This window comes from Pseudophryne corroboree, chromosome 4 (genome assembly GCF_028390025.1).
Source record: "Pseudophryne corroboree isolate aPseCor3 chromosome 4, aPseCor3.hap2, whole genome shotgun sequence".
Lineage (NCBI taxonomy): Eukaryota > Metazoa > Chordata > Amphibia > Anura > Myobatrachidae > Pseudophryne > Pseudophryne corroboree.
Window position 1 is genome coordinate 657116577 of NC_086447.1, and position 14186 is coordinate 657130762.

At 49.4% G+C, this 14186-nt stretch overlaps 1 protein-coding gene across 1 annotated transcript in view; it reads right to left on the minus strand.

Moving 5' to 3' along the window:
- The window catches only part of SCCPDH (saccharopine dehydrogenase (putative)), a 236931-nt gene that overhangs the window by 14298 nt on the left and 208447 nt on the right, over positions 1 to 14186 (minus strand). Inside the window, exons 10-11 of the mRNA XM_063917787.1 lie at positions 2673 to 2784; positions 1943 to 2024 (exon numbers count right to left, since the gene is read on the minus strand). Of these exons, the coding sequence (XP_063773857.1) occupies positions 1943 to 2024; positions 2673 to 2784 (194 nt within the window). The remainder of the gene's footprint in view (positions 1 to 1942; positions 2025 to 2672; positions 2785 to 14186) is intronic.

Genomic DNA, 14186 nt, shown 5'->3' on the forward strand with positions numbered 1-14186 from the left:
CGTCGGCAGATCACTGGCGTAGCCAAAGTCCACCATAAATCCTGCAGAATCCTGAATGTTACGTAAAAACAATTCAACGTCACTTTTATCCATTGCATCAAAATCCTCAAGTAACGTGCCTGACCACTTTACTATAGCTTTGGAAATACATGCACAGGCAATGGTAGGAAGTAGTATTGCCCCTGAAGCCGTGTATATGGATTTGAGCGTAGTGTCAATTTTGCGGTCAGCCGGTTCTTTTAATGCGGTAGATCCTGGAACAGGTAAAACCACCTTTTTTGAGAGTCTGGATACAGACGCGTCAACTATGGGTGTGTTTTCCCATTTTTTTCTATCCTCCTCAGTGAAAGGGAAGGCAACCAGAACCTTTCTAGGAATCTGGAATTTTTTCTCCGGGTTTTCCAAGGCTCTCTCGAATATAGCATTTAATGTCTTTAGACAGAGGGAAGGTTAGCGAGGCTTTCTTATTGTCAGTTAAGTCTCCTCAAACTGCTCAGGTGCTGTATCAGCAATATTCAACACATCTCTAAGGGCCTCTATCATCAACTGTACCCCTTTTGCAAGAGATGTCGCCCCCTGCAGCACATCCCCATCACCATCTGCCGTGTAAGAATCGGTATCCGTGTCAACTTGCATAATCTGGGCAAGAGCATGTTTGTGGGAACATACAGTAGGGGGCCCTGAAGTAACAGAACGGGACGAAACGGCCATAGAGTTCTGCAAAAACCTGAGTTGCCGACTCATTCTGTGCAACCCTAGTAGAAATCTGAGAAATCATAGTTTTAATAGAGGTTACCCACTCAAGCTCCCTTGCAGGGACCTGCGCTAACACAGTACAATCCTGATTACATGGAATGGGATCTGCCTGAGAGGACATATCCTCTGCAGCATATGACACAGACCACAGACACTCCACACACACAGGGAAAGGCAGACAGAGTCCCCCCCCCCCTAAGAATGGCAAGAGAGACACAGAGATTGGAGCTAACCCAAACACACAGCGCTAATAGATAGGGAGACCCCTAACCAGCGCTTACTGTGTACATTAATAGGTAGCACAGTACAGATACACAGCCCCCCCCCCCTTCTACATACAACCCCCTGTTACCGTGAAATAAAGCTGGAGTTGATGTGGAGGGACAGATTTCCCTGACAGTGCTTCTGCAGGCAGGAAAATGGCGCTGAACGCTGCTGGGTTCGCTCTGAGGGGAAGCTCCGCCCCCTTTCATGGCCCCGCTTTTCTGAAGATTATACAGGCCTGAGGATTGCAGTGATCCTGGGACCCTGAAAGGCTTAGAGGTCAGTGTAGAGTGTAGGCGCTTGCTCAGGGCGCCCCTCACAACGCCGCACTATGTACCGCTGAGCCCCGGAGAGCAGTTAGTACTGCGCTCCATACCCTGTTGCCGCCATCTTCACACCGGCTCCCCGCTTGCCAGGGGGGCCGGTGACCAACTCGCCACCGATCTTCTGGCTCTGAAAGGGGGTGGCGGCATGCTGCTGGGGTAAGCGATCCCCTTTGGCAGGGAACGTTCGATCACCTCAGGAGCTCAGTGTCCTGTCAGCGGAGATAGTGGCTCAGACCCCACAGGGCGGACACTACTATCCCCCTTAGTCCCTCGAAGCAGGGAGGCTGTTGCCAGCAGCCTCCCTGTGGCTAAACTCTATTAAAAATAATAAAACTAAAAGAACTCCAATGGAGCTCCCCTAGCTGTGACCGGCTCCTCGGGGCACATTTTCTAAACTGAGTCTGGTAGGAGGGGCATAGAGGGAGGAGCCTGCCCACACTCTCAAACTCTTAAAGTGCCAATGGCTCTTGGTGGACCAGTCTATACCCCATGGTACTAATGTGGACCCCAGCATCCTCTAGGACGTAAAAGAAACATTGCATTTGTGCGCATCTCTGAATTAGGCAGTGAGAGAGCATAACAGAACTTAAACTTACTTTTTTGGGAGAGAGCTTGGTTCCTTTAGAATGGTCACACCAGCTTGCACCATTGCTATTGGAGTAGTAACATATCCAGCTTCTGTAAAACACACAATACAGAAAAATAAATCAAAAACTTTAATATCTAGATTTACAATAAGCTAATGAGTGGAAAAGGACTCAATCGTCTGTGCGCTCTCACAATGGCGGAGTAATCCAACACTTATAGTAATGCTGAGCACAAAAGCAAAGAGACTTGGGGGGGTAATTCAGAGTTGATCGAAGCAGCAAATTTGTTAGCAGTTGGGCAAAACCATGTGCACTGCAGGTGTGGCAGATATAACAAAAGCAGAGAGAGTTAGATTTGGGGCCCTCTTCCCTTCTGTTCTCATAGCCCTCTTCTCTCACACTTCTACTACAGCCCTCACCGACCCAGTGGCCAATTAACCCTCATCTGAGTCAGACGTTCCTCTCTCCCAAAAGCTGTTCTCCCCTAGTGGTACACTAATTACTCCTATGCTTACCTTACATTTCCAGTTGTATCGTGTATTGAGTTTTGCAACGTTAATCGTTAATAGTGCCTTTTTTTTTATTTTTAGTTACCGAAACGTGATGTGTCTACCTTGTAGTGTTTTAATGTGCGCTATATCTCAATGCTGCAAACCACTTGTGGCACCTTACAAATTAAACATCATATAATTTGTTCTAGATTTATTACATAATTCATTTGATTTGAAAAACCCTTTACCTGGTCCTGACACCTGTGTGCAGATTTTTATATTCGGTTTCCCTTGCTGGGGATCTTGGTCCTGGCTGTAACCCTCCCCAAAGAACGTCATTGTGAAAGAGGCTTCCTCCATCTGCCAACACAAAGCATTTCAGTTATACATACTTTTATTGGGTTTAAATCAATGTTCTTCTTGATTCACACTAGAATATCTATAAAACTACAGAATGTCTAAATTCTCCCATGAAGTGTTCAAAGCGGGACAGGTTTTCAGACTTTCCTCAATAATTCTCAAATTAATAAACCAATAAAATTAGACAACTGCACCACAAGATCTAAAAAAAAAAAAATACAAAAAAATAAAATAAAAAGACAAATTGGGAGTACTTGAGGACAAGGTTGAAACGGTCTACACTACTCCTACAAAGCGTACCCTACTGTCTGATTTATATATGCTTTGACACAGACATAGATTCAGTTGTAACATAAAATGAGTTTTATGGTAAGAACTTACCTTTGTTAAAACTCTTTCTGCGAGGTACACTGGGCTCCACAAGTCTGGACAATGGGGTGTAGAGTAGGATCTTGATCCGAGGCACCAACAGACTCAAAGCTTGGACTGTTCCCAGAATGCACAGCACCGCCTCCTATATCACCCCTCCTCCCAGCACAGGAGCTCAGTTTCAGTTAACCAGCCCAATGCAGTAGCAGGAAAAGAGACGACAACGGTTAGCAGCCACATATACCACACTCTCATGACAAGAGAAGTGTCAGCGGCTAATGCCATATCAACCCAAAGAAGCTAAGTGCGTCAGGGTGGGCGCCTTGTGGAGGCCAGTGTACCTTGCAGAAAGAGTTTTAACAAAGGTAAGTTCTTACCATAAAACTAATTTTCTGCTGCGGGATACACTGGGCTCCACAAGTCTGGACAATGGGGGTGTCCTAAAGCAGTTCCTTATGGGAGGGGACGCACTGTAGCGGGCACAAAAACCCGGCGTCCAAAGGAAGCATCCTGGAAAGCGGCAGTATCGAAGGCATAGAACCTTATGAACGTGTTCCCGGAGGACCACGTAGCCGCCTTGCACAATGGATCAAGGGTCGCACCACAGTGGGCCACCCAAGAAGGTCCAACAGACCGAGTAGAATGGGCCATAATGTGAGCAGGAGCTGACAGACCAGCCTTCACATAAGCATGTGCAATCACCATTCTAATTCATCTGGCCAGGGTCTGCTTGTGAGCAGGCCAGCCACGTTTGTGAAATCCAAACAAAACAAAGAGAATCAGATTTTCGAATAGAAGCAGTTCTCTTCACATACATACGGAGAGCCCGTACCACATCCAAAGACCGCTCTTTGGGAGACAAATCAGGAGAGTCAAAGGCTGGAACCACAATCTCCTGATTAAGGTGGAACGAAGAAACCACCTTAGGTAAATATCCGGGACGAGTCCTAAGAACCGCCCGGTCATGGTGAAAAATCAGATATGGAGAACTACAAGACAGGGCACCCAGATCCGACACTCTTCTAGCAGAGGCAATAGCCAGCAAGACCACCACCTTAAGGGAAATCCACTTAAGGTCAGCTGAACCAAGAGGTTCAAATGGAAGCTCCTGCAACGCCTCCAAAACCATCGACAAGTCCCAAGGAGCCACAGACGGGACATAGGGAGGTTGGATACGCAACACACCCTGAGTGAAAGTATGAACATCAGGTAAAGTCGCAATTAAACTCTGAAACCACACCGACAAGGCAGAAATATAAACCTTGAGGGAGGCCAGACGCAGTCCTAAATCTAGGTCCTGCTGCAGAAAAGCTAAAAGTTTGGCTGTACTAAACTTGGAAGCGTCATAATTGTTAGATGCGCACCAAACAAAGTATGAATGCAAGACCCTATGGTAAATCAGAGCAGAAGCCGGTTTCCGGGCCCGCAACATAGTTTTAATGACCTCTTCAGAAAAACCCTTAGCCCTCAAGACGGAAGCTTCAACAGCCACGCCGTCAAAGATAGCCGGGCTAGGTCCTGGTAGACACAAGGGCCCTGAATGAGGAGGTCTGGGCATTGTGGAAGTAGAAGAGGACGCTCTGACGATAGGCCTTGCAGGTCTGAGAACTAGTGCCGTCTGGGCCACGCCGGAGCTATGAGAAGCAGATTTCCTTCTTCTTGCTTGAACTTCCGAATTACCCTGGGCAGGAGTGACACCGGAGGGAACACGTACGGCAGCCGAAACCTATCCACGAATGCTGCTTGAGGATCCCTTGTCCTTGCTCCGAAGACCGGAACCTTGTGATTGTGTCGAGACGCCATCAGATCCACATCTGGAAGACCCCACCTTTCCACGAGGAGTTGAAACACTCCTGGATGGAGGCCCCACTCGCCGGCATGCACATCCTGACGACTGAGAAAGTCCGCTTCCCAATTCAGGACTCCCGGAATGAATATTACCGATATTGCCGGTAGATGGCGTTCTGCCCACTGTAGAATCCGTGAGGCTTCCTTCATTGTCAAACGGCTTCGAGTGCCACCTTGATGATTTATGTAAGCCACTGTGGTGGCGTTGTCCGACTGTACTTGAACAGGACGGTTCTGAATTAAATGCTAGGCCAGGTTCAACGCATTGAAGACTGCCCGCAACTCCTGAATGTTGATCGAGAGGAGAGATTCCTCCTTGGTCCACCCACCCTGTAAGGAGTGCTGCTCCAGTACCGCGCCCCAACCTCTTAGACTGGCATCTGTCGTCAACAGGACCCAGTTGGATATCCAGAAGGGACGGCCCCTGCACAATTGCAGCGACAGACGAACCTCCGGAGTCAATGAGATCATTTGAGACCTGATCCGGTGAGGCAGGCTGCCCCACTTGGCTAGAATCAGCTTCTGGAGGGGGAGAGAATGGAATTGAGCATACTCCACCATGTCAAATGCTGACACCATGAGGCCCAGCACCTGCATAGCCAAATGTATCAACACTTGCGGACGAGAAAGGAAGCAACGAATCCTGTCCTGAAGCTTCAGGACTTTCTCCTGAGACAAGAACAACCTCTGGTTGCGAGTGTCTAACAGCGCTCCCAGGTGCACCATGCTCTGAACAGGGACCAGGGAGGATTTCTTCCAGTTGATGAGCCACCCGTGGGCTTTTAGAAACCGGGCCGTCATATCCAGATGACACAGGAGAAAATCTGGGGAATTTGCCAGGATTAACAAGTCGACCAGATACGGCAGTATCCTGACCCCTTGACAGCGGAGTACCACCGTCATCACCGCCATAACTTTGGTGAAAACTCGCGGAGCCATTGTTAAACCAAAAAGGTAACGCCCGAAACTGGTAATGGAATTTGCCAATAACAAACCTCAGGTATTGTTGATGAGACACTGCTATAGGAATATGCAGGTAAGCATACTTTATGTCCAAGGAGACCATGTAGTCCCCAGGTTCCAAGGCCAGAACTATAGCGCGAAGGGTTTCCATACGGAACTTGGAAATCTTCACAAACCTGTTCAATGCCTTGAGGTTGACAATGGGAAGGGAGGACCCATTCGGTTTCGGGACTAGAAACAGCGGAGAATAGTACCCCCGGCCCCTCTGAGCAAGAGGCACCTGTACTACGACTCATGTACCACCGAGTGTAGAGTTTTTGTTTTTGTCCAGGCCAAAGGGACGTCTGTCTGGCAAAATCGATGAGGGGGTCGGTTTTTGAAGGCAATGGCGTAAACTCGAGTGACAACTTCCCATACCCAGGCATCTGAAGTGGTCTTCAACCATTCCTGGGTATACCCTAGAAGCCGGCCTCCCACCCTGGGATCCCCCAGGGGGAGGCTCGCCCCGTCATGCGGCAGGCTTAGCGGTCTTGGCAGCTGGCTGACGGGCAGCCCAGGCTCTTTTGGGCTTCGGCTTACCAGGTTTGGAAGTGCGGGCCTGCTTATGGTACGCCCGACCTTTTGCTTTACCTGAAGGACGAAAGGACGTACCTTTAGCCTTCGACACAGAAGGAGCGGTATTAGGTAGACAGGCAGTTTTGGCAGTAGCCAAGTCAGCCACTATCTTATTTAAGTCCTCCCCAAACAGAATATCTCCCTTGAAAGGGAGTACCTCCAGGGTTTTTCTAGAGTCCAGATCCACAGACCAGGATCTCAGCCACAATATCCGGCGAGCCAGGACTGACGTAGTAGAGGCCTTGGCTGCCAGGATACCGGCATCAGAAGCCGCCTCTTTAATATATCGAGAAGCTGTGACAATATATGACAAGCATGGTCTAGCATGGTCAGAGGAGATTTCAGCTTCTAACTCCAGGGCCCATGCTTCAATAGCCTCAGCAGCCCATGAAGCTGCAATAGTAGGCCTTTGTGCAGCACCCGTGAGGGTGTAAATTGCTTTTAGACAACCCTCCACACGTTTATCCGTAGGCTCTTTCAGAGACGTGACAGGTAGAGCTGAGGAAACCACCATCCTAGCCACATGCGAGTCCACTGGAGGAGGTGTTTCCCAATTCTTAGACAGCTCTGGCGCGAGGGAATAGCGAGCCAGCATCCTCTTTTGAGGCACAAACTTCGTACCCGGGTTTTCCCAGGGTTCCGGACGTATATCCACTAGGTGATCAGAGTGAGGGAAAACCTGTTTAACCACCTTCTGACCCTTGAACCTATCTGGTTTCTTAAGAAGCACGGATGGCTCGGGATCATCCGTAATCTGCAGAATTAACTTAATAGCCTCCAAAAGGTCAGGAACAACCACATGTGAACCACCCTCCCCATCAGCCGTATCTGAGTCAGAACCTGTGGGGTCAGTGTAAGTGCCGTCCTCATCAGACGAGGTGTCAGTGACAGCAGTGGATTGTGAGGAGACGAGCGCTCGCTTAGAGGACCTCTTGGACTTAGGCGACTGGTTCAACCTCTTTAATTGAGCAGATAAATCATCCGCCCACGGCGGGTTAGCTGCAGGGCACACATACGGTTGTACCGGCATTGGGGGTCCCATAGGGGGTGTTAGTTTATGAACTAGCGTATGCAGAAGCATGGAAAAAGCAGCCCACGGTGGGTCAGTATGTGCCTCCGTTGACACAGTCCCACTGGGGGCAAGGAGCCCTCCAGAACCAGAGCCCACAGCTGCTATATTCTCCTCATATGTGCCTGTGGCTTCGTTACCCTCAGAAGCAGACATGATATAACTTGCAGTATGAGGTAACAGTACAATTATCAGCAGCACAATATCCCAAACCCAAACCCCTGCGCAGTGTAGTCAGCACTAGCAGAGATAAAGGAGAGATATGGTGACCAAATCACAGAGAAAAATACGTAATGCAGTATATATATCTTTGTGAAAATCCTATATTAGATAACACCTGACGCACCAAGCCCCCTCAGGTTATAGAATACAGGGATAGCAAGTTGAGTGAAAGACACGAGATGGACAACACTCAGCTATCAAATGCACACACAGAAGGTCACAGTTTGTACAATGCAGAGGTTATTACAGTCAATAATACTGCACTGGACTAGCTTACTCTGCTATATAGTCAATAGATATAACACTACACAGTAAGAAACTGGATGTATATCACAGGGTAATTGTACTATAAACCCCTGACTAAATGCACTCTCTTAACTAACACTGACTAAAAAGGCAGGTAGAATACTTAAGTGTCATGTAAAGGCACAGCGGTGACAACCAGGCGGCTTTACATAGGAGGATTTGCCCAAGCAGTCTAAGGAACAGTGAGCTGAGGGATAATGGCGCCGTAGACACTGACTGGGAGTGAGGAAAAGACAGATGCAGTTCCAGGGCGGGAACATTTGCGGTAAATGGCGCCCTGGGGCTGGGGGAGGGGCTTCAGGTCTAAGCCTTATCCCCCTTGCTGGCAAAACCACCGGGTACTGTGGGCAATATAAGAAGTGGGTTAGAGAGAAAACCCGACCTGCGCCCATGCCCTGGTGATCTAGTGGGATTGCCTGTACTGCCACAGTGTCCACCGCCAGCGCGCGCGGCCCGCCTCCCACTGACCGCGCCAGATTGCGATAAAGACCGGGTCCCGCGAGCGGGACCCACTTACCGCCTCCCGAAGCGCGGCCACGCGATCCTGGAGAGCCCCAGCCGTGTGTGTCTAACATGAAGAAAACCGGAGCCTCTGCTGTAGGTACCCGGCAACCAGGGATCGGGAGTGTACAGCGCCGCTGGGGAGAGCTGGAGCTGCAGCAGTGAATGTCACAAAACATTTACCACCGCTGCTGCCCTTGAAGTCTTCACCTTTTACCTCATAAAAAGCTTTTCTCAGGACAGCTTGGAGCAGCCCCTCTGTTAAGTGCCTGCTTACTGCAGCACCAACTTACAAACTGAGCTCCTGTGCTGGGAGGCGGGGAGATATAGGAAGCGGCGCTGTGCATTCTGGGAACAGTCAAAGCTTTGAGTCTGTTGGTGCCTCGGATCAAGATCCTACTCTACACCCCATTGTCCAGACTTGTGGAGCCCAGTGTACCCCGACGCAGAAAACAAGAGTGTCTGAGCATGGGGGTGGGGTATGAGGGGAGAAAAGCCCAGTGCATTGTGGGAGGCTCACAAGCTTTGCTGTACAGTGCCAGTCCTGGTCTCCACCAGCCATACCCAAGGTTAACCCTATGGTGAACATGGACCCCAAAAGAGAAAATGATTGTCTGTAGGTACTATAAAAACATTGCTCTTGCAGCAACAATATTATGAATAAGTACGAATGGAAACAGTTTTTGGATAAAGTTAAACTTTTGTACACCAGTACATTTAGATAAAAGGAGAGTTATGGTAGACTTACCAATTTGGTTCCACGGGGAAACATCAGGTGTAGAGTGGATCTTGATCTAGTCACCAACAGGCTAAAACTTTAGGCTGTCCCAGGATGCATTGGGGCCTCCTCTATAACCCCGCCTCCAGGCACTGGGAGAGCTCAGTTTAGTTAATCAGTCCAATGTAGGAGCAAGTAAAAGAGAAGGCAGATGTTAGTCACATAGAACCACATTCTCACTATAGGAGAAGGGACCAGCGGCTAATGCCATACAAACCCATAGAAGCTAGGTGCGTCAGGGGTGGCTGCCCTGTGGAACCAAATGTACTTTGCAGAAAATAAGATTTTACTCACCGGTAAATCTATTTCTCGTAGTCCGTAGTGGATGCTGGGCCTCCGTAAGGACCATGGGGAATAGCGGCTCCGCAGGAGACTGGGCACAAGTAAAGAAAGCTTTAGGACTACCTGGTGTGCACTGGCTCCTCCCACTATGACACTCCTCCAGACCTCAGTTAGGATACTGTGCCCGGAAGAGCTGACACAATAAGGAAGGATTTTGAATCCCGGGTAAGACTCATAACAGCCACACCAATCACACCGTATAACTCGTGATACTATACCCAGTTAACAGTATGAAATATAACTGAGCCTCTCAACAGATGGCTCAACAATAACCCTTTAGTTAGGCAACAACTATATACAAGTATTGCAGACAATCCGCACTTGGGATGGGCGCCCAGCATCCACTACGGACTACGAGAAATAGATTTACCGGTGAGTAAAATCTTATTTTCTCTGACGTCCTAAGTGGATGCTGGGACTCCGTAAGGACCATGGGGATTATACCAAAGCTCCCAAACGGGCGGGAGAGTGCGGATGACTCTGCAGCACCAAATGGGCAAACTCTAGGTCCTCCTCAGCCAGGGTGTCAAACTTGTAGAATTTAGCAAATGTGTTTGACCCCGACCAAGTAGCTGCTCGGCAAAGTTGTAGAGCCGAGGCCCCTCGGGCAGCCGCCCAAGAAGAGACCCTTTCCTCGTGGAATGGGCTTTCACTGATTTAGGATGCGGCAGTCCAGCCGCAGAATGTGCAAGCTGAATCGTGCTACAGATCCAGCGAGCAATAGTCTGCTTAGAAGCAGGAGCACCCAGCTTGTTGGGTGCACACCGGATAAATAGCGAGTCAGTTTTCCTGACTCCAGCCGTCCTGGAAACATATACTTTTCAGGGCCCTGACTACGTCCATTAACTTGGAATCCTCCAAGTCCTAAATAGCCGCAGGCACCACAATAGGTTGGTTCACATGAAAAACTGATACCACCTTAGGAAAGAATTGGGAACGAGTCCTCAATTCCGCCTTATCCATATAAAAAATCAGATAAGGGCTTTTGCATGACAAAGCCGCCAATTCTGATACACGCCTGGCCGACGCCAAGGCCAACAGCATGCCCACTTTCCACGTGAGGTATTGTAGCTCCACGGATTTAAGTGGCTCAACCCAATGCGACTTCAGGAAATCCAACACCACGTTGAAATCCCACGGTGCCACTGGAGGCACAAACGGGGGCTGACTATGCAGCACTCCCTTAACAAAAGTCTGAACTTCAGGCAGTGAAGCAAGTTCTATTTTGGAAGAAAATCGATAGAGCCGAAATCTGGACCTTAATGGAACCCAATTTTAGGCCCATAGTCACCCTGACTGTAGGAAGTGCAGAAATCGACCTAGCTGAAATTCCTCCTTTGGGGCCTTCCTGGCCTCACAGCACGCAACATATTTCCGCCATATGCGGTGATAATGGTTTGCGTTCACTTCTTTCCTAGCTTTAAATAGCGTAGGGATAACTTCCTCCGGAATGCCCTTTTCCTTCAGGATCCGGCGTTCAACCGCCATGCCGTCAAACGCAGCCGCGGTACGTCTTGGAACAGACAGGCCCCCTGCTGCTGAGATCATTTCTTGGAGTTCTGGGTACCAAGCTCTTCTTGGCCAATCCGGAACAATGAGTATAGTTCTTACTCCTCTCCTTCTTATTATTCTCATTACCCTGGGTAAGAGAGGCAGAGAAGGGAACACATACACCGACTGGTACACCCACGGTGTTACCAGAGCGTCCACAGCTATCGCCTGAGGGTCCCTTGACCTGGCGCAATATCTTTGTAGCTTTTTGTTGAGGTGGGACGCCATCATGTCCACCTGTGGCCTTTCCCAACGGTGTACAATCATTTGGAAGACTTCTGGATGAAGTCCCCACTCTCCCGGGTGGAGGTCGTGTCTGCTGAGAAAGTCTGCTTCCCAGTTGTCCACTCCGGGAATGAACACTGCTGACAGTGCTAACACATGATTTTCCGCCCATCGGAGAATCCTTGTGGCTTCTGCCATCGCCATCCTGCTTCTTGTGCCGCCCTGTCGGTTTACATGAGCGACCGCCGTGATGTTGCCTGATCAGATCAGCACCGGCCGGTGTTGAAGCAGGGGTCTAGCCTGACTTAGGACATTGTAAATGGCCCTTAGTTCCAGAATATTTATGTGTAGGGAAGTCTCCTGACTTTTCCATAGTCCTTGGAAGTTTCTTCCCTGTGTGACTGCCCCCCAGCCTCGAAGGCTGGCATCCGTGGTCACCAGGACCCAGTCCTGTATGCCGAATCTGCGGCCCCCTAGAAGATGAGCACTCTGCAGCCACCACAACAGCGACACCCTGGCCCTTGGAGACAGGGTTATCCGCCGATGCATCTGAAGATGCGACCTGGACCACTTGTCCAACAGATCCCACAGGAAGATCCTTGCATGGGACCTGGCGAATGGAATTTCTTCGTAAGAAGCTACCATCTTTCCCAGGGCTCGCGTGCATTGATGCACCGACACCTGTATTTGTATTAGGAGGTCTCTGTCTAGAGACGACAACTCCTAGGACTTCTCCTCCGAAAGAAACCCTTTTTATCCTGTTCTGTGTCCAGAACCATACCCAGGAACAGTAGACGCGTCGTAGGAACCAGCTGCGACTTTGGAATATTCAGAATCCAGCCGTGCTGTTGTAGCACTTCCCGAGATAGTGCTACTCCGACGAACAACTGATCCCTGGACCTCGCCTTTATAAGGAGATCGTCCAAGCATGGGATAATTATTTTGGCCATTACCTTGGTAAACACCCTCGGTGCCGGGGACAGACCAACGGCACCGTCTGGAATTGGTAATGACCATCCTGTACCACAATTTTGAGGTACTCCTGGTGAAGAGGGTAAATAGGGACATGCAGGTAAGCATCCTTGATGTCCAGTGATACCATGAAATTCTCCAGGCTTGCAATAATCGCCCTGAGCGATTCCATTTTGAACTTGAACCTTCGTATATAAGTGTTCAAGGATTTCAATTTTAGAATGGGTCTCACCGAACCGTCTGGTTTCGGTACCACAACATTTTGGAATAGTAACCCCGGCCTTGTTGAAGGAGGGGTACCTTGATTACACCTGCTGGAAGTACAGCTTGTGAATTGCCGCCAGTACTACCTCCCTTTCTCCGAGGGCAGCAGGCAAGGCTGATGTGAGGTAACGGCGAGGGGGAGTCGCCTCGAACTCCAGCCTGTATCCCTGTGATACTACTTGCAGAACCTAGGGATCCACCTGTGGGCAAGCCCACTGGTCCCTGAAGTTCCCGAGACGCGCCCCCACCGCACCTGTCTCCACCTGTGGAGCCCCAGCGTCATGCGGTGGACTCAGAGGAAGCGGGGGAAGATTTTTGATCCTGGGAACTGGCTGTCTGGTGCAGCTTTTTCCTTCTTCCCTTGTCTCTGTGCAGAAAGGAAGCGCCTTTGACCCGCTTGCTTTTCTGAAGCCGAAAGGACTGTATCTAAAAATACGGTGCTTTCTTAGGCTGTGAGGAAACCTGAGGTAAAAAAATTTCTTCCCAGCTGTTGCGGTGGATACGAGGTCCCAGAGACCATCCCCAAACAATTCCTCACCCTTATAAGGCAGAATCTCCATGTGCCTTTTAAAGACAGCATCACCTGTCCACTGCCGGGTCTCTAATACCCTCCTGGCAGAATGGACATTGCATTAATTCTGGATGCCAGCCGGCAAATATCCCTCTGTGCATCCTTCATATATAAGACGACGTCTTTAATATGCTCTAGGTTAGCAAAATATTATCCCTGTCTAGGGTATTAATATTATCTGACAGGGTATCAGACCACGCTGCAGCAGCACTATTTATGCTGAGGCAAATGCAGGTCTCAGTATAGTACCTGAGTGTGTATATACAGACTTCAGGATAGTCTCCTGCTTTTTATCAGCAGGCTCCTTCAAAGTGGCCGTATCCCAAGACGGCAGTGCCACCTTTTTTGACAAACGTGTGAGCGCCTTATCCACCCTAGGGGATATCTCCCAACGTGACCTATCCTCTGGCGGGAAAGGGTACGCCAGCAGTAACTTTTTAGAAATTACCATTTTCTTATCGGGGGAACCCACGCTCTTTACACACTTCATTCACTCATCTGATGGGGGAACAAAACACTGGCTGCTTTTTCTCCCCAAACATAAAACCCCTTTTATGTGGTACTTGGGTTCATGTCAGAAATGTGTAACACATGTTTCATTGCCGAGATCATGCAACGGATGTTCCTAGTGGATTGTGTATATGTCTCAACCTCGTCGACACTGGAGTCAGACTCCGTGCCGACATCTGTCTCTGCCATCTGAGGTAACGGGCGTTTTTTGAGCCCCTGATGGCCTTTGAGACGTCTGGGCAAGCGTGGGCTGAGAAGCCGGCTGTCCCACAGCTGTTACGTCATCCAGCCTTTTA